This window comes from Epinephelus fuscoguttatus, linkage group LG5, assembly GCF_011397635.1.
Source record: "Epinephelus fuscoguttatus linkage group LG5, E.fuscoguttatus.final_Chr_v1".
Lineage (NCBI taxonomy): Eukaryota > Metazoa > Chordata > Actinopteri > Perciformes > Serranidae > Epinephelus > Epinephelus fuscoguttatus.
The window spans coordinates 12,623,771-12,642,705 of NC_064756.1; the positions used below are offsets into that span (position 1 = coordinate 12,623,771).

The 18,935-nt window shown below is 41.3% G+C and overlaps 1 protein-coding gene across 41 annotated transcripts; it reads left to right on the plus strand.

The window, feature by feature from the left end:
• Positions 1-2,589: 2,589 nt before the first annotated feature.
• sh3bgr (SH3 domain binding glutamate-rich protein) lies at positions 2,590-17,405 on the plus strand. 41 transcript variants are annotated; one of them, XM_049577304.1, is made up of 12 exons: positions 2,590-2,781; positions 4,872-5,057; positions 5,299-5,379; positions 7,369-7,458; positions 8,855-9,037; positions 9,677-9,703; positions 11,519-11,542; positions 11,928-11,954; positions 14,018-14,044; positions 15,150-15,200; positions 15,687-15,748; positions 16,690-17,405. In XM_049577304.1, the coding sequence occupies exons 1-11, from the start codon at positions 2,737-2,739 to the stop codon at positions 15,702-15,704; spliced, it is 759 nt and encodes a 252-aa protein (XP_049433261.1). In that variant the 5' UTR covers positions 2,590-2,736; the 3' UTR covers positions 15,705-15,748; positions 16,690-17,405. The 41 variants fall into 41 exon arrangements, with proteins under 41 accessions (XP_049433261.1, XP_049433262.1, XP_049433263.1 ...); XM_049577305.1 differs by having other exon boundaries at positions 15,153-15,200; XM_049577306.1 differs by having other exon boundaries at positions 2,591-2,781; positions 15,162-15,200.
• Positions 17,406-18,935: the final 1,530 nt, after the last annotated feature.

Here is an 18,935-nt window from a genome sequence, read left to right on the forward strand (position 1 = left end):
GTCAGACCACCTGGAGGTGTTGGTGCTGCATCAAGGCCAAAACACACCGGCGGCGTCACATGACGACGGCGTCATTGACGCGAGTCAAGTGCCGCCCCGACACACACAAAAAGCGTCGCGCTGCGGGGCGTCAACCGGATTTTTATTGCACACTCCAGTCCGCAAGGCTGGGAAGTACAAAATAGCGCTTTTTCAAGGGCGGCGACGCTGGAAAATGGGACAATAACGTAACGTCGACGCGCGTCGAGCCGCCGCCGGTGTGGGTTTGTGAATAGAAAATAATGGGAAAATAATGGCCGCCGGTCTTCACTGAGAAAAGAACAACTCAAGGAAAACATAGATAACGTTTTTAATGTGAACTTGCACAAAATGAAGTAGGTTAGTAGTGGTTGAAACAATAAAAAAAAAACTTAAGAGGTTAATAAACCAACCTAAATTGCTTGTCTGAGGTCAGTGAAACTGGATGCCTATGTGTAAAATCCCTGTTCAGAGTGTGATAACAAGACTTTTGGTCTTTGTTCCCTGTTATCTCTGACTGAGGAGCATGAAATAACACCCACCTCTCCAAGAACCTCAGGAACATTGTTTTTTCACAGCCTCAGAATATAAGAGCATCATTTAATTGCAAATTATCTTGCTTTGTTCTCTTCAGTTAGAAACTGATGATTCAGGTTGTAAATATTTACCCAGCTAGTAGCCAATTAACCAGAGATTATTTCACCAATGGTTGAGGGCTTTTTTTTTCTTTTGTGAAGCTACTTTTGCAGTTGTCATGGAAACCAGGGGTAAAAACAAAGTAAAAAGGGAACACATAAAATTGCAATATGAAATTAGATTAAAAGTATAAGGCTATATGTTTGTACACAGCATTCATCCAAATGTTATTTTCAGTGTCCACAATTTATTCTGAAAGAAAGAGAGGCTCTTATCCACGTTAAAAAAGTACACATTAGTCAAAAGTGAATTGCTTGCTTTAAGAAAGACATATACTGTACGTCAAGAAGTTTTTACCTTGTGCTTTCTGTACAAGGACAGCAGCAGAGACTTAATCACAACATCCTCTAGTGCAGTGATATTCAGTTTACAACACATGGGCCAAATCTGGCATGCAGTAGGGTGCTGGGTGGCCCCCTGACCATTTTTGTAATTCACATTGAAAGTGAATTTATTCACACTGGAAATGATTATTAATTAGATAAAGTGTCATGCATAAAAAAAGCATAAAAATAGAGCGTGTTTATTAAAAAAAATGCCAGTGGAGGATCCGCCACATGTCAGGGGCCCCAGTGGCCCTAACCTGCAAGATGCCACTAACATCAGCATGCACTGACCAGAAAAGGACTTATAATGACTGCAAAGGAGCAGCAGTGAGACACAAAATAACTAAAAAAATGAGAAAAATGACACAAAATGACCTCAAAGAGACACAAAACCACAAAAAATGCATAAACACTATAAAGCCCCTTTCCCACTGCACAAAAAACCACTAACACCCACAAACATCTGGCTTTTTAATGCAGTGGGAAAGATTTTAATCAGCATTCACACCCGGGTCAAATGACTCTGCAGTAGTTATGGGTATTTATCGCCTCCGGCTTCGATCGGCATTGATGGGAAGACAACACCTTGGTGTGTGTGCTAATTTTAGCTCCTTTACCGGTGAGATGCAATGATTCATCACCACAAAATACCGTTTGTCTCCACCCAAGCAGCACTCAAACATCATTTTTGAGGGACAGAATAAGTTAGAGATATATAAAAAAGAAGCAACCACTTTAACATTTTCATTGTGCTCCTCTCTACTCCTGTACTGGCATACCCTTCTGCAGAGTCATGTACACAGCGCTAATCTACTGTTAACTGGAAAGGAGTCCATAGCCTATTTTTAGCCAGTTTATCTGTGTTTAAAAAACTGCGTACGTGCGCTGATTTTGGTGGAAAAGGGAGACACAAAACAGTTTTAAAAAAAAGGAAAACCACCACAGAGTCTGTGTGTCTTACTCCACTGTAGGAGAGGTGGTGGGGCCTATTGCATATCTGTGCCCAGGGACCCACTGTCTCATATTACACCCCTGCATCACCCCTGCATAGGCCTACATCTGATCTGTGTGGGTCTGCTGCCACTGGATTTGCTTTTTGGCAAAGACGAATGAGGTCAGCAAATGCTGACAGGTTGAAAACAGGTAATTAATTTATTACATATAACCTACTGATTAATATTAGTAATGTTTGTTTATTAACTGGCCACTGGTCTCCTGTTATTTTTGCAAAAGTGGCCCCTGGGCAAAGCAAGTTGAGAACCCATGATCTTGTGTGAATTAAGTGAACAAATTCCCATTTTGTTGGGGGACTTATGCAAGGACCCCTAACAGGCCCGAGTTCCTGCGTTTGGAAACCAAAGCCTGACAGCGTATAGTGCTGGTCAGTGCTATTTCTGTCCATATATGCACTCAGCAAGGAGCTGGAGCCTAACTTCACTGTCCCCTGCGCCGACAGACAGCTGAAGTTGCCAATCAGCCTGTATGGTGCTGCGCCCCTAGGGGCCAACCCGCCAATCCTGCGCTAATGGAGCCTGGAGACAAAAATAGCCCGACCAGTGTGTGAGTGTACGTGTGTGTGTTTGTGTGTGATCTCAGTGCTATGTCTCCGTCCTGGGTGAGCTCTAATAATAGAGGAGGCCGACTGCTCCTTTAAGAGCCTACTTGTTGCATACTCTACAAAATATATTGTAACAAAATGGTGATCAAAGTATTTCTCGCCACCTCATCGGGATCCACTGCGGTAAGCATTCAGCCTGCGACTCGTTTCTCATTAGAGCCAACTTTGTTACTGCTTATACCGATCAGGACTTTGGCTCACCTCGATTCAGGAGCGCTAAAACTCCAAATTAATGTCACTTGCTTTTAATTGCGCACATGTATATCAACAGGCATGTTCATAGCTTGATGTATACTCAGGATTTGCTTCTGCAGAGCGACAGGACTTTAATTATCCCGCAAGTCGGTGTGATTCCCACGCAGAGCTTTCTAGAACAGGCTCCCAAAGTGTTTCTTGTCATGGACCCCGTTATAGAGACCACACAGGCTAACCGGTGCTGCTGGAGATACTGCATCAAGAAACAGCCTTTTCATATTATTTGGTATTTAGATTTACCCTGAGGTGATTGTGTAAACAGTAGGTGGGGTGATCACCACAGCAGGGAGGGGAATTGATCTTCTAAATCTACTTTAGGCAAAGCTAAAGAAGCAGTTAGAAGCAGTCCAGGGGTGACATGGTGGCCCAGTTGGCCAGCAATGTTGTCTCACAGCAGAAAGACTTTGTTTTGTCCTCTGGGTGGATTTGTTTGCATGTTCCAGTGTTTTCCATCCTGTGTGTCCAGGGATAGATGCAAGTTACACATACTGTGGTTAGAAATGAGTAGATGTCTATTCATGACTGCACTGGTGTATTTTGAAAATTCAGACCCACTGGTTTTGTATTTTATTTTTGGGATATCTATCTATCTATCTATTAGAGTTGGGGGGGAAATCATTACAACATAGTATCATGATATTTTTGTGGCAATATCCTATCATCACACAGTGCCAACCAGAGCACAATTATTTTATTATATAAATTAATGATATTACAAGCCTACTAGAATAGTACAATCAGTTGCTTTTTCAGTTCACTAGATACATTTTGCTGCAAAATAAAAAATGGCTGAAGTGAGATGAGCTGATTGAAATCTTTTTATCTTATTAGATAAAACAGATGTTGACAAAGTTTTCCTTTGGGGACATCATTTACAGTTGAAAAAAGGAAATATATCGCAATATATTTTTTGCACAATACTCAGCAAAATAAAAGACGTTTAATGTCCAATAAAGCTGAATAAACAGTGAACAAGAACAGTGAACAGGAACGTTACACGTTTTTGGTTTGAAAATAACAGAATCTGGAGAGAGACTTTGATGAGGAGATGCAGTAAGTGGACGACAGGCACTGAAAAAGGAGGCAAACCCTTATAAAGGAGGAAAAGGACAACATTAAAGGGACAGTGGAGACAATCATTGCTATCAAAATGTATTTAAAATTCCAATAGTATTGTATTGTGATAGAAGTATCATGATAATACCGTATTGTGGATCCTCTGGTGATTCCCACCCCTATCTATCTATCTATCTATCTATCTATCTACAAAACAGGAATTTTCAATATCAACCTGATCGCTTTTTTGACTAATTTGTCAGAACAGTAACAAAAAAAGTTAAAGAAATAAACCATCATGACTTCCTAGAGCCCAAAATGACATCTTCATATTACATTTTCTGTCAAACCAACACTCCAAAACACAAAGATATTCAGTATGCAGACTTGCATTTGTGCTTGATAGATAATTAATCAGCATCAAAATAGTTCATTTTCTGCCAATCAACTAATTGTTCAAGCCCTAATTTATATGTTAATTTCGTGGGATGGGACCAGGAAATGGTATACCACAACCTGTGATGTCATATTTAAATGGTGTACAAGTGCTATCCTTAAGAAACACCAAGAATACTACATTTTTACTGCATTACTGCATTTTGGGCGCAGCAGTAGCTCAGTACATAGGGACTTGGGTTGGGATTAGTAGCTGGAGAAGTGTCAGTTCGCCTCTTGGGCACTACCAAGATGCCCTTGAGCAAGGCACTGAACCCCCAACTACTATCCATGGGCAGCCCCCTGACTCTGACATCTCCATTTAATGCATGTAAAGGTCCTGTTTGCACATGTGTGTGTATTTCAATCTTTGGAGTGAAATATTGCAGCCTTTTCCTAACTCCCTCTGCAATCAGTGTTGATTTCCTTAACGCATATGTCTGTTTTCTTATTTTTCTGCACCCCAGATCAAGAAGAAGCAGCAAGATGTGGTCGGCTTCCTGGAGGCTCTTAAAGTGGACTACACTCAGCTGGACATCGCCTGCAATGAGGAGAACCGCATGTGGATGAGGCAGAATGTCCCTGAGGAAAAGAAGCCCGCCAACGGCATCCCTCTGCCCCCTCAAATCTTCAATGAAGAAGGCTACTGTGGGGTGAGTACACACAGACATCCCCACAGTGAAGTTTTACCAGTGGCTGACTCCAGAACACATGGTCAGGGTGGAGGAGTAAAGTGCCATTATCGTTGTACACTGTTGTGCTTAAAACAGAGGACCTACTGTATGTGCAGTTATTACACCGTACAGACACACTCCACCGAGGGCACATGATGAGACAGTAGGAATAGCAGATGTAGTGAATTGTTAAAGAAAGTTTTCTGTTGTTTTCATGCAGGACTATGAAACGTTCTTCGATGCCAAGGAGGACAACTCGGTGTATGCCTTCCTGGGGCTGCCCCCTCCTCCTGGGTCAAAGGTTGGAACTATTTTCTGTTTTCTACTGTGTAAAATCACAATAATCTAATGTCTTTCACCCCTATGCCAGGCAGTAAATCTGCAGTCTTGGTACAGCATGGAGAGTTCAACCAAAGAGTCTTTATATATTTTTCTTGAGCATGTTTAAATTCAGTCAGACAGATTCTGGTTTGGGTCTCTGCAAAACTCTTAGCTTTTTGTAGTGAATACTATGTGAAACCAATCAGTTAATGACTAGAACAATACAATTTAAGCAGCAAATCTCAGCAGAATCATTTAAGCTGTGCTAACAACTAAATTAAAGGCGTTGTATGTAAGAATGTGGCCAAAACGGCTACTGCACTCAAATTCAAAATACAGCCGCGAGTCGTGTCCGCCCCCCTCCCCTACAGATTCGAGGTTGCTGGACAGTGGCACGCTGGAGACTGATTTGTTTGCTCACGGGCGGCTGCCGTGGCAGGGCCGCGTCGCCGCGTCCTTGATCTTCGGTTTTCCAGCGGACCGTTCGAGCAAGTCCGGCTTCTCTGCTGCTAACGCTGCTGCCGAGATACAGCTGAGGAGACTGCTAATGCTATGTACCGGGACACTGCTAATGCTGCTTGCCGTGCTGCTGTAGCTCAGTCGTAACTGTGACTGATGCTGAGACTCTACTGACTGCGTGACTGGTAGACGGCGGTGGGTGGCACAACAGGTCAAAACACAAATTCAAAACATAAACATGATTTGCGGACCGTAAAATTTTTTTTTAAATGCGAATATTCTGGCTGTACTATTGTTGTCGGTGAGATCAGTATGTTATATGAACATTATTCCTTAGTCTCTGTGACATATTAGGAGGATTTTATGACTATTTGCTTTGGATTTCTTACGTATAGCTCCTTTAATCAAGCAGCGATCAGGTTATTAAACAACTTTAAAGCCCTGCTCAGGGCCTGAAATCAACACCTGCCAAATACTTGTATATGATGAGCACTTTTTTTTTTGTCATGCATACAGCCCACCTGGGTTTACAAGACAGCAAAATTTATTTAAACCAGATGCTGCACAAGCATTTTCAAGCAACGCTACAGAGAACATAACACTGTAAACAATACCAGATAATTATGTTGTCAGACCTTATTGCCAATGACAAAATTCATAGATAACTGATGAAGTGTGTATAATTGTGACCTACTAGAGCAGTGATTTCCAGCCACAGGGTCCAGATTCTTCTTGGTCGTTTGTTTAAGTACCACACAGTTCAATATATTCAGCAGCTTACTTGCATTTGGCCATGTCATTGAGCTACTTTGCTGTCTCTTACATGTAGCTGTCCATTAGTCACTTTCTCTACAGCAGGAAACGGAGCTCCAAAGTGAAAGCCCTGGCTGGAAATTCATTGTACTTCAAAATAAAGTGTGTTTTTTTTTTTTTTTACAAACTTGACATATTCATGAGTCACTTGTGACCCATTCAGAATGGACCCGGGACCCACTTTTGGACCAGGACTCACCAGTCGGGAACACTAGAGTGATAGACACTAAGTAAATAGTCGGTTTTGCCTTTTTTCAACTCTTATGAGACAAAGTTAGCTTCTTTAAACACATCACAATTAATCATCTGTACACCAGAATATTTCAAGGTTCTATCAGGTCATTTCATGAAATAAATGCACTTCATACAAGGGAAAACAGGACTGACTTTTACCTCAGTGGTGAGTAATAGCAAGTTAAAACACCTGACACATCTGTGAGTGATAAATCCAATTTTGGACAGAACTACTTAAGACTTTTAAGATTCAGTTTTCAAAATCATACTTAGTTTTATCTCACTATTAAATATATTTAAATGGATACTTAAGATTGTACTTTAAGAAATCATTTTGGTTTGAAAATATTCAGTGGTTGCAACCTAAAAACTTAGAGGACACATTAGCTGGTGAAACAGTAAATCTCAATCCCCGATCCCATCTGATACACCTATGTTAAACCTGATCATTTCATCAACACAGGAAGCAGAACAGGCCAACAAGGCGGACATAGTGGAGAACGGGACCCACGCTGAGGAAACTAATGCAGAGGGGAACCTCGATGACTCAATAGTAATGCCGTCGTGTCATTTCTCCCTCATGTTTTTTTTTTTTTTTTTAACTCTCACTGTTTCCTTTCCATCCAGTGTAACATCTGTCCATACCTTTTTATTCAAATAGACTCCTAATTTCCTCTCCTCCACTCTGTCCCAGTCATCACGTTGACTAATCTGACTGCGTTCTGCATGAGTGACACATTTTATATTCACAATAACACAATATGCAGAGCTGTCGTTATAACGCTGTGACATTGCATCACTGTGCTGTAGTGTGAAGCATCATGTTCCTGCAATCCTGTCCACAGTTATTACTTTACAATGTGGGGTATGTTTGATTTGCAGTGTGAAATGTGAAGTTTGGTTTCATTATTGTGTTTTAGTTCAATACTTTTAAAAAGCATTTAATGTTTTTAACACATCTTCATTCCAGTGACTTTCTAACGATTTTCCTCCCTTAAGAAAATCCCTGCTGGTCATCAGTTTCACCACAGAGCAGATTAGACACACTTTAACACAGATCTGAAGACACCAAAGAACAGACATCATTCACTTTAGATATTTAAATCTGACCATCTTTTAAATTGAATAATATTCAAGTAATGCATGAGCATAAATCCCTCTACTCCACTGATTTTCTGCTTTGGGATTTAAAGTAACTGAGGAAGATTTCATGGATCTTTTTTGGATGTCGATAGCTAAAAACACAACTGAAGACTTCTGCCTAGCTGAACCTGTGATCTACCATTTGTTATCCCGCAGGGTATAACGCAGTGCTGCACAAACAAAGAGCACACCAGGGTCATTTTAGGTGCATTTTCTTCCCAGCAGGAGTTCAGGTACCCCTGTGCTTTTACTGCTCAACATTTTGGGAAATACACGTATTCACTGAGAGATGGAAAACTATTATGCCTGTAGGGTAAATGTGAAGCTAAACTGCAGCCGTTTAGCTTAGCTTAGCACAAAGACTGGAAACAGATGGAAACGGCTAGCCTGGCTCTGTCCAAAGCTATCAAAATCCACCTACAGGCGCCTCTAAAATTCTCTGTTAAATATATTACATCTCATACTGTTGTCGAAACATTCCTTTAAGGCCATGATGTCTGATTCTCACCTAAAGGCTGTCTTCAACTCACGATACATCATTCCAAACTTTCCTTATAAAGGAAGCACTGACTCACCACTCTCCACCTTTTTAAATGCTACTACTTCCCTCCCTTCCTCACTTTTATTCCTAGGATTAACTAACACCCACCATTAAAGTTTCTCAACCCCTCCAACTGATGAGCCGACCGTCTTTGTGCTGTCGAAGCAGTGTCTGAACAACTGTGCCTTTAAAACTTTAAGTTCTTTCTTTAATCACATCATTTGTTTTCCTTGACCACCGGTTGTTGTTTTCACTTCATAATAAGGAGGTTCCAGTGGAGGAGCGCAATGGGGTTGCACATGAGGAGGAGGAGGAAGGTGAGGGTGGCGAGGAGGAGGAGGAGGAGGAGGAGGTAGCAGAAGGAGATGATGAAGCCGTGGAAGGAGAAACAGCAGGAGACGAGGCCCCCGCAGAAGAGGCGGAGGAGGCGGAGGAAGAAACAGACGAGGTCACAGAGGATACAGTAATTGCCCCTCAACTACAATCCCACCTCCCGTAGTTTTTCCTCTCACTCCATCCCTTGAATGTTTTGAACTGAATGTCCTCTCCTCTACTTTCCCATCATTTCTGGAATGCTGTGTTTTTCCTCCCCTCAGCGTCTCCACTGTCCCTTTAATGTTGTCTTTTTCCTCCATATTAAGGGTTTGCCTCCTTTCTAAGTGCCTGTTGTCCTCGTACTGCATCTCTTTGTTAAAGTCTCTCTCTGGGTTCGGCTATTTACCAAAAACATGTAACGTGTAACTGTTTGCTGTTGTTCACTGTTTATTCAGCACCATTGGACATTGAACGTCTTTATTGTTGTATTCCTGAAACTTTTTATGCTTTTTCGGCTGTTTCCCACTTGTATCCTTGTATTTTGCTGATGATATTGTCACCACTTGTCGTTTATCCCGCATTCCACTGCATATCCAATCACTGTTAATTGTCCTGGTCAAGGTGTGTCAGTAGGGCCCCTTTGTCTGGTTCAATAAGCCTGATCTGTGGGTGCTGTTGTGTTTCAGTATGAATATCCGGTGTGTGTTGTGTGTGGGGATTAGTCCGAACTATGTGCACATCTCTAATACTATCTTATCTCTTCTGTTAGCAGGCCCACGCAGAGGAGGAAGAAGAACAGGTAGGTTTATCAAACGTGCACAAACACACTGATGTCTGCTTGATCTGAAAATGATGATTACTAACATGAGCTGAACTTGTAAGATGTCAATTACCTGTCAAATTCATTTCTTTTAATTCTCACCTGAAAGCTGGGTTAATAATAATGCGAAAAAGTATCTTCTTGGGGTGCTGTTTGATATTTCAAAGTAGAAGTAAGGCTGATTGTCATTCACCATTGGTTTTAAGAGCTTTAAAAAGAATGTCTATTAGTGAGAGTGTATCCTGTCTTTGTAAAATGATAAGTAATTAAGTAAACAAAATTTATTTATACAGTGCTTTTAGCAGACATAGGTCACAAAGTGCTTCACAAGAGCAATATACAACAAGAAAAAAACATAAAGACAAAGTGACTTTTATTAGCATTGCTTAGCATAGCATTTCAGCGGTCCAGACCCTAATTGGCAGTCAAGGAGCCTAGATAACCTGAAAGGCTCACAAGGTTTAAACGAGAAGTGGAGCTGGATATCATCTGCGTATAAATGATATGCAGTGTTATATCTATTTATTTTTTTGTCCCAATGACAGCAAATATAGAGAAAATAACAGAGGCTCAAGAACTGAGCCCTGTGGGACACCAGAGGATAGTGGAGAGGAATGAGATACAAAGTCACCAGTAGAGATGGAGAAACGCCTGTCAGAGAGATATGAAGAAAACTAGTGTAATGCTTTGCCTAATATGCCAAGGCCAGTCATGCAACTTGTTAATGAGGATTTCATGGTCTACTGTGTTGAATACAGAACTGAGGTCCAGAAGTACTAACACAAAACAGTCACCTCCATCAAAGGACATTAAAATATCATTTGAAACTCTCAGAGGTACAGTTTCAGGAGAGTTCTGTTTCCTAAACCCTGACTGAAACTTGTTTTTAATATTTACTTGTCGTAAATATAGAGTAGTATTACATCATATATGACATATTTACTCAAACATTGTTGTTTCTAATCAGTAGTCATGTGGAATTTGTTGAAATATATGTAACACTCCTTAATAGTCACAGTTAATTCAATGCTAATCTTTAATGCCCAGTATGTTGCACAGAGGATTGTAATGTTCACTGGAGAAAAAATACTGCTCTGTTTTTTAACTAACAAGATAATAATCTCGTTAATTCAGAAAAACAGGTTGAATATATTTTCTTTTCGTAAGTGAATGCTTTTCGCCTCTGTAGTACAACTCTGGTTTTAGTGTAACCTCTCCTATTCTCTGTTCAAGGGCAGTGGATGATTTTTTTATTTTCTCATCCCTTTGACTGCGTACAAGCATTTGAATGCTTGAAATCTCTTTTTTTTTCTCCCTATTTTGTAGCCTCTAAAAACTAATATCTTCTATTCAGCCACAGTTTTCCAGAGTATTGTGGTGGGACTGCATTTCATGATCATCAAACAAATTTAACAGCTTCACACCACCAAGAAAATACATTTAACAGGGAACTTTTTTTTTTTTTAAAGAAATGCCTCATTCCACTTTTTGGCACCTAGTTTTTATGGGTATTACCGCCCTGGTAATGTGGGATATATTAAGTCTCAGCTGCCTTACAACATTTTTTATTGTGGTTATAAACGTCTTCTACTTCAGGAAGCTGCATGTAAGAATTAGCATGTCTCTTCAGTTTGTGTTCCAGTCGCCTGACTCATGACTTCACATCACTTAGATGCATCAGTTTCAGAGGTCCTTCAGCTGGTCTTCATGCCAGTTTTGTTCCTCATGCACGCACCGTACGGCATTTGACCCCTTCTTTGCCCTTTTGTCCATCTCTTGGTTTGCTCCCTCCAGGAGGAAGAGGATTTGCAGTCAGAGGTAACTGTACGTCGGTGATCGTCTCTTTCTGCGGTTCCTCCATATAGTCATCAGCAGTGTGGGTTTGATGGTGCAGAGATTGGGGAAGGCTGCTCTCGTTGGGTTGGGGTGGGATGGGGGTCTCGGTCTGCTGTTTCCACTTAATCTGTATACTCTTTCATCTCTTCATCACGTCACTCCATTTTTAACCATTTTGTTTTCCTCTCTTTCCGCTAACATCCTGTTCCTCATTCCTTCCCAGTTTCTGTAGCTGCTTCCTGACAACCTCAACTATCCCCATGTAGTTTTCATTTTAAATAGGGAGACTTCTCTATAGTGCATGTCTCTGGTGCTCTTTTGCTCCCCACACAGCTTGCTGACCTGCTGTCTGTCATTTTACTTCTAGGAGGAAGAAGAGCTACGACAGCTTGAGGTAGATTCATGTGATATGTGTTGTAATCTGCGCCTCGCCTTCCTCAGTTTCCTTTCTTGCTTCTTTTGCCACCTCACAGTTTATCAAACATTCCTTTACATTTTCTCTTGGACTTTGTCCCACCAACAAGGGCAGAGTCAGAATAAAGTTAAGATTAAGGACAACACTTTTGGCCACGCTAAGAGGTTTTGCTCGCAACTTCAAGTGTGCATCGTCTCTATCCACTCACATATGTAGCAGTGACTTAAAATATCACCTCCAGTGCTTGTCACAAGTACCTTGCCGATATAAGAATTATTTTCTGACAGGTAATAATGTAATAAATTGAACATCCTTTTACTTACATAAGACACATTAGTTTGAATCTGCATTCTAGTATGTGTGCATTGAATTTACAGTCTGCTCTTAAGGGTTGACCCTGTTTTGCATCCCTGTTTGCACTCACACAACCTCAGACACATACACACATCTGCACATGCACTCACACACAGGGATGTAATTTCCGCTGGGGGCGGGGGAAACACATCCGTCTCAATTTTTAAGATCTTGTTTTTGAACTGTGCACTTTTACAGTTTCACTTTACAGTTTACTCTCTCTAAACAGCGTCCTCATACTCCTTAGATGAGTGAATATTGATTCACTGAAGGGTAGCCTTCAGTTACTACAGTGTCCTTACAGCAATAAGCTTTATAAGCAGCACTGAGGGTGTGTGCACATTAAAGGGACAGATCACCCCCACATCAAAAATACACAGTGATTCTTCCTTACCTGTGGTGCTATTTATCAGTCTAGCTTGTTTTGGTGTGAGCTGCAGAGTGTTGGAGGTATTGGCCGTAGAGATGTCTGCATTCTCGTGAATATAATGGAACTACTGTAGATGGCACTCCACTTGTGATGCGCATAGTACCAGAAATTACATTTGAAAAACTCAAAAGCGATGTCTCTTTCCAGAGACCATAACCTGGTTACTCAAAATAATCCACAGACCTTGTTGTGAACAGTTTCATCTCTGAGCTATTTTCTGTACATCTGCACATGTTGATGAGAGGCTGTTGTTTGTGACAGCTCGAGGTGTAAACATTAATGGCGTCCTCCTCAGCTGAACTGTAATGTTAGCTATCTCAGTGGTGCTGGACGAGCTATCAATAGATACATGCTTCGTTCTGTGTTGTGATGTAGTTGGCAGGTAGAAAGAAAATTATTCCGACATGAAACTGCTCACAACGAGGTCTGTGGATTACCTTGAGTAACCGGGTCATGATTTCTGGAAAGAGACATTGCTGATAAATTTTACATGTGAATTTTTTGGTGCTTTGAGCACCAGAACCCGAGTTCTATCTAGTTCCAGTATATTGGAGAGATGGTAAACTGATAAACTGATAAACAGCTCTACAGCCAAGAGGAAAGATATGTATTTTTGATGTAGAGACAAACTGTTCCTTTTAGCGATGAAGACAGGGTTTCTTGGTTAAGACTTGTTCGTGATCAACTCAGCAGCTTTTCTCACAGCATTGCTTTTAACTCTGGGTTAACTTCCCCAGAGAGTTCAGACTGCTCTAGATCCTAGGATATAACAAAAGTCCACTTTAAACAATGTCCCTGTTCTAAGTGCTGTGTGAAAAGAGCTCTGCCTCTCTGAGACATTCCAGCTTCTGCCTGATCTTCTATCACATATGCTTCACTGCTTCGCTTTGCTTTGCCCTCTTTCCTCTACACCTTTCCTTCTTCTTTTGTTGCTGTCCCACCTCTCTTGCAGGAGCAAGACGAACAAGGCAGTGAGGTAGTTTGTGGCGTCTTGTATTTTTTTAGGCTTTATAGACTTGAGAGGTTTCTGCTGCCCTTCTTCTTTTTTTTCCACCTCTCTCTATGTGTGCTGCATGGTCGATTATTTTCCACGGAGATGCCTGATGGTGTGCAGCATGATAAATATGACATATTCGACCTAAAGCTAAGGTGGATTTAGTGTAGTAACAAAAATGCAAGTCCATATACGGGTACTGAATTTTCTTTCCTTCTTTGTGAAATTCCTGTACTAAACACCACATGCTGTCATCTTCCATAGGAAGAAGAAGAGGCTGAAGTAGAAGAGGTATATTTGTCCTGGTTTTGCATGGTGTGAATCATACTGGGATTTTTATGCATGATATGATTGCATACCAAGACTGTGTTTACAGGTGTATGCAAACATTTCTGCTGCCTCTGTCCAGGGCAGTTGTGTGCCGTGCAGTCCGGTGCACATTTTGGGTGTGTGACTCTGATTTTCATTGATGTGCATTACTTCAAAGATGGCACCATACAGTATTTATTGTTAGTCCAGTGTTGTAGTGTGCACTGAAGAACACTTGTTCAGGCATTTTCTCCGAGTCTGCCAAGACGTCTTTACTTTGTTTTGTTTTGATGCTGTGAGAACAGGTGGAAAGTTTTGTTGTGTTGTTCAACTCCGCCTGTGTGCACACAAGCATAACTTGGATGTGTTTGGTTGTGTTGCACGGAGAGGGGACACTCTGACCTGACAGGGGGACATGTCTCTCTTTTTTTTTTTTCTTTTTTTTTTTAAGACGAAGTTATGCCTTTTGTTTCTTTTTGCCAAGAGCACCCTGAAACAAAATGGATGTGACAAGCTCCAAAGAGGATGGATGAGATGGAGCACTTCTTGTTATTTTGTAACAACGGGAGGAAACAACAGAAAAAGTTGCATCAGATGACCCACTGGATTATGAGCTGTTGCCTAATTTGTTTCCAGGTTGTGTAGATCTCTTTGCGATAGCGTTAATGATGACGGGATGGAATTAAGAGATTGTGGCTTCTAATTATAGATAATGATGTAAACTCCCTTTGTCCCTTAGTGAGTGTGTTGTTTACTTCAGTCATCAAACTGCCACTGCAACGTGTTTAAACACATCATGTAATGACTTAAAACACCATCTTATATGTTGCATTGCCTCAAGCACCACTCCTATCTCACTTAGGTCACCCCAGGATAAACGGAAATCTGTTGGGTCATTAGTTCCCTTAGTTTCTCTCCTCCCTGCTGTCGTTTCCACCGGCCGCACCTCTCTCGGGTTTCATCTCCTCCAGTTTTAACCCACACCCACAACAAACACTAATATGTGAAGTCCTCTCACCTTACTGTCACTCGGACCATGACTTCACACATCCCCCTCATTTTCTCTTTCTTTTTTAACGTCTCAAAGGAAGAAGAAGAAGAAGAAGAAGAAGAAGAAGAAGACGTGGAAGAAACACAGGTAGTAAATACAGCAACAACTGAAATCCATGCCTGTTAAGAGGGTGGATCACTCTTTTAAAGCAACGTGAAAATTCAGACCCAGTAATCACTGATTCTCTCGGAATTAGGAGTCTTGGTGGAGAGCAATAAGAGGGGAGAGCTTTTGGCTTTTTTGTACCATCTGTCATCGTTTCTTTTTATTTGCGCAACAAACTAAGCAGATCCAACTGTAATCTTTTTTCTTAAATCTACCAAGCTCTAAGCCCCGCCCGCCTGATGGATCTGACCCGGGTCTCTGAGAGGAAGGGGCTGAAACAACACAACACATAGACCACCCCAGTTTGTACTGAATTGTTAGATTAGTCGACAAAGGAAAACTTAAGATGCTGTAATCACATAACAGTTCTACAGAAATCAACTCAAAACACAGATTGTAATACATTCTCTCTACATCTTTCATTGTATTCCATATATGTCATTTACACATGATTATTTCTTTTAACAGGAGGAAGAGGCTGAGTAGTTGAAGACAAGTGACGTCACTGATGTTGACTTGCTACTATCCAGGTAAAAACACTTTCCCCACTGCTTTGAGTCAGTGCTCTCGCTGCACCACTGGAGGGCAGTAAAACATTATGTGAATTGGTAGCAAACATTAACCACAACATGAATAGGTCCCCTCGGTGTAGCTTTTATATTTGGCATTTATGTAACCAGATTAATGAAACTGTGTTTTGCATTTGTGTGCCTCTCTGACCCTGCTATCAAATCAGAGGCCCCCGAATAATAACAGTCAGTCAACCTGTCTGCTTTATCTACTTCCTATACTGTGCCCATGAAGCAGTGTTATTGCATTCACTGCAATATAATGTTCTTGCCTTTACATATAAGATGCATAAATCTCACATACTAACACTGATGCTCCCCTTGCTTCACCATGGCGCTTGCATTTTCCATTGGTGTGCACTTTGAGGTGTTAAGTTAGAGGAAACAAAATAATGCAGCAGTCTATTTACAAGGCGATGCCACCACTGTCTGTATGTGCAAACAGCTTCAGTGAGCACACACAGTGCCTGGGGATCATCTGGAGCCATAACGAAAACATCCCACAATTCCCTTTTTTTTTGTTCCTCTGAGGCAGTGGCAGTGATGATGATGATGGTGATGATGATAGTAATAATCCTAATCTTCAAAGCATGTCTTTTAGTCCCTCTCTGCATGTCAGGCATCTATGACCCGCTGCATTAATAGCCACAGAGCACGCTTTGAAGGAATGGCAGTGCTCGTCTCCCGCCTCCCTTAGCTGTCTCCCAACCCCTGCGAGCCCCTGTCATGCCTTGTTAGAGGAAGCTGCTAAGTGAGCTTCAGATGTGCCTCCGGAGGAGCGGGCACGCTGGGTGGCACAGGCGTAGCGGTGATGGTGGCTGCCTCAGCCACCACAGATAACTGGGAAAATGTGTGACTTTGTTTTTTTTTTCTCTTTATTTTCTGCGTGCCTTGTGTTTCAGCCCGAAGGAGCCTCCTGTTACGTCCCCCCGACCCCTGATGCTTGACCCCCTCCACCCCTCCCCAAGGCCACACTGGACGCCACTGGAAACTGTCGGTGTTGTGCTCAAAGGCGCCATCCAAACTGAAAAGTCCTAACCCACATTTGCCCCGGTCCCCTTTCCCTTTTGACTGCAATGTTGACTTAATTTTTATATTTTACGTTTAGAGGCGTACTGTAATGAAAATGCGCAGAGTAGCCTTAGTGGTGTCAGTTTGTTTTTAATGAGTAGCTTTTGTAAAATGCAAAACAGTTATTTTGTTAAACTCAAACATATTTCTCATGTTTTACTTTTAGAAATTCTAGTTTTCTAACACAAAGAGGCAGTGACCTTTTCAAAAAGTATTACCTTGGCATACCTTTGCTTGTGGCCTACTTCAAATTCAAAGGTTTTAACTCACTCTCTGTGTGTTCTGCTCTTTTGTCAGTAGTTCTTCCAATATTGTCCCTCAATGACTCCCATCAGCTGAATGTATTAAAGCAAACTAAGACTCCTAATGGCCACATGAGATAAAAAAAATATGCACTTACTGCAGAACTGCAAACGACTCCACCACCAATACAATTACTTCTGCCAATACTGCTGTCTAATCAATGCACTTTGTTGAATGAAGAGTGAAACATGTGACTAAGACTTGGATGCAATGGAAAATGCATTAAAGTAAACTGGTGAAAACACTCAGTGGTTCTTTTTTGTTTTATTTGAACTCTTCTGTTGGCATATTTTTAGATCAGTGGACCATTGTGCAGAGTGAGCAGCGCAGGGGCAAACAGGAAAATAAAGTCTATGCTTTGTTCTAAGAGATCCTGGGAAAAAGGAGGAGGAGGACATAGAAATATATTTTGGCAAGACAATGCAAGGACTTAACAATAACAAGTAAGTGTTATGAAGATGTTAAAAATAAAATAGGCTATCATGACTTCATTATTTAAATTTAGAGCCACTGAACAGAAATAAGACGTGATGCTGACAAAACCCTCATTTGCAATAACAAAGTCAATTTGCAAAAACATAAGTCCTGATCACCCTAAAGTACCTAAAACAAGGACATGCTAGTAACAATGAAGAAGAAGATATACTGTATTAATCCCAAAGGGGAATTTAATTTTTTTCACTCTGTTGTCATACACACACAGGTCCAATATACACACACACACAAACAGGATCTATACATGCATGAAATGAAGATGTCACAGCGAGGGGGCGGCCTTGGATGGGCGTCCTGGGCAGCTGAGGGTTCAGGGCCTTGCTCAAGAGCTCCCTGGAGGCAAACTGGCACCGCTCTAGCTACCAGTCCACACTCCATACTTGGTCCTTATGGGGACTTGAGCTGGTGATCTTCCAGTTCCCAAGCCAAGTCCCTATGGGCTGAGCTACTGTGGCCCCAGCTTCTGTGATGCTGTGCTTAAACATCAGCATGCCAGCATTCCTACAATGACAGTGCTATGTGTAGCAGGTACAGTGTTTGCTGCTCATCACATTAAATATTCAATACTTACAATACAAATTCAATATAGTTGACACTAACTAACACTAACACTAACTTCATTCACTGAGACTTAACTAAGTGGTAAAAGTGGATTAAATTACCTTAATGGTTGAGAGGTTATCATAAATATTGAATAAATATAACAAGTATTTCCAGGGTGATATCATCATCACCACAAACCCCACAGTACAGCACACCATTGTATGTCCAGCGGACTGATGGGACTCACTGAAGAAAGTTGGTCATGCACCGAAGTATGGGACAAACTGAAGTTTTGACCTGATATTGGTGCAGGATGAAAAGGCAGCAGGATTTCATGGTTATCCATAGCTGCTGCGACATCTCAGTCAAAGCTACAATTGTCAACCTCATGGTGGCACAAAGAGAGAAGTCAGGGAATCACCAAAGTCGCATGAACACTGTTGTGTCCTCCGAACCCAGCTAAAAAAAAGGGCAAATTTCTTGGCCACATTTGAAGAAGCCTTTAAAATGGGACAACCTTGTTGCCCCACTGCATGGGCGGATTATGAGATAGTGGGCCCCTGGGCACAGATACACAACAGGCTCCAGATGTTTGCATCTTTTTGTGGTTTTGTGTCTCTTTGAGGTAATTTTGTGTCTTTTTTTGATCATTTAATTAAATAATTTATTCTTTTTAATCTTTATTTATCCAGAAAAAAACTCTTTTCAAGAGTGTCCTGACAGCAACATGAGTTAC

Excerpts from the sequence above, each read along its gene's own strand:
- sh3bgr (XM_049577304.1), top strand. The coding sequence starts at position 2,737 with ATGGTGATCAAAGTATTTCTCGCCACCTCATCGGGATCCACTGCG. Across the intron at positions 5,058-5,298 it reads ATGAAGAAGGCTACTGTGGG|GACTATGAAACGTTCTTCGA; the intron begins GTGAGTACACAC and ends GTTTTCATGCAG. Across the intron at positions 11,543-11,927 it reads AAGAGGATTTGCAGTCAGAG|GAGGAAGAAGAGCTACGACA; the intron begins GTAACTGTACGT and ends TTTTACTTCTAG.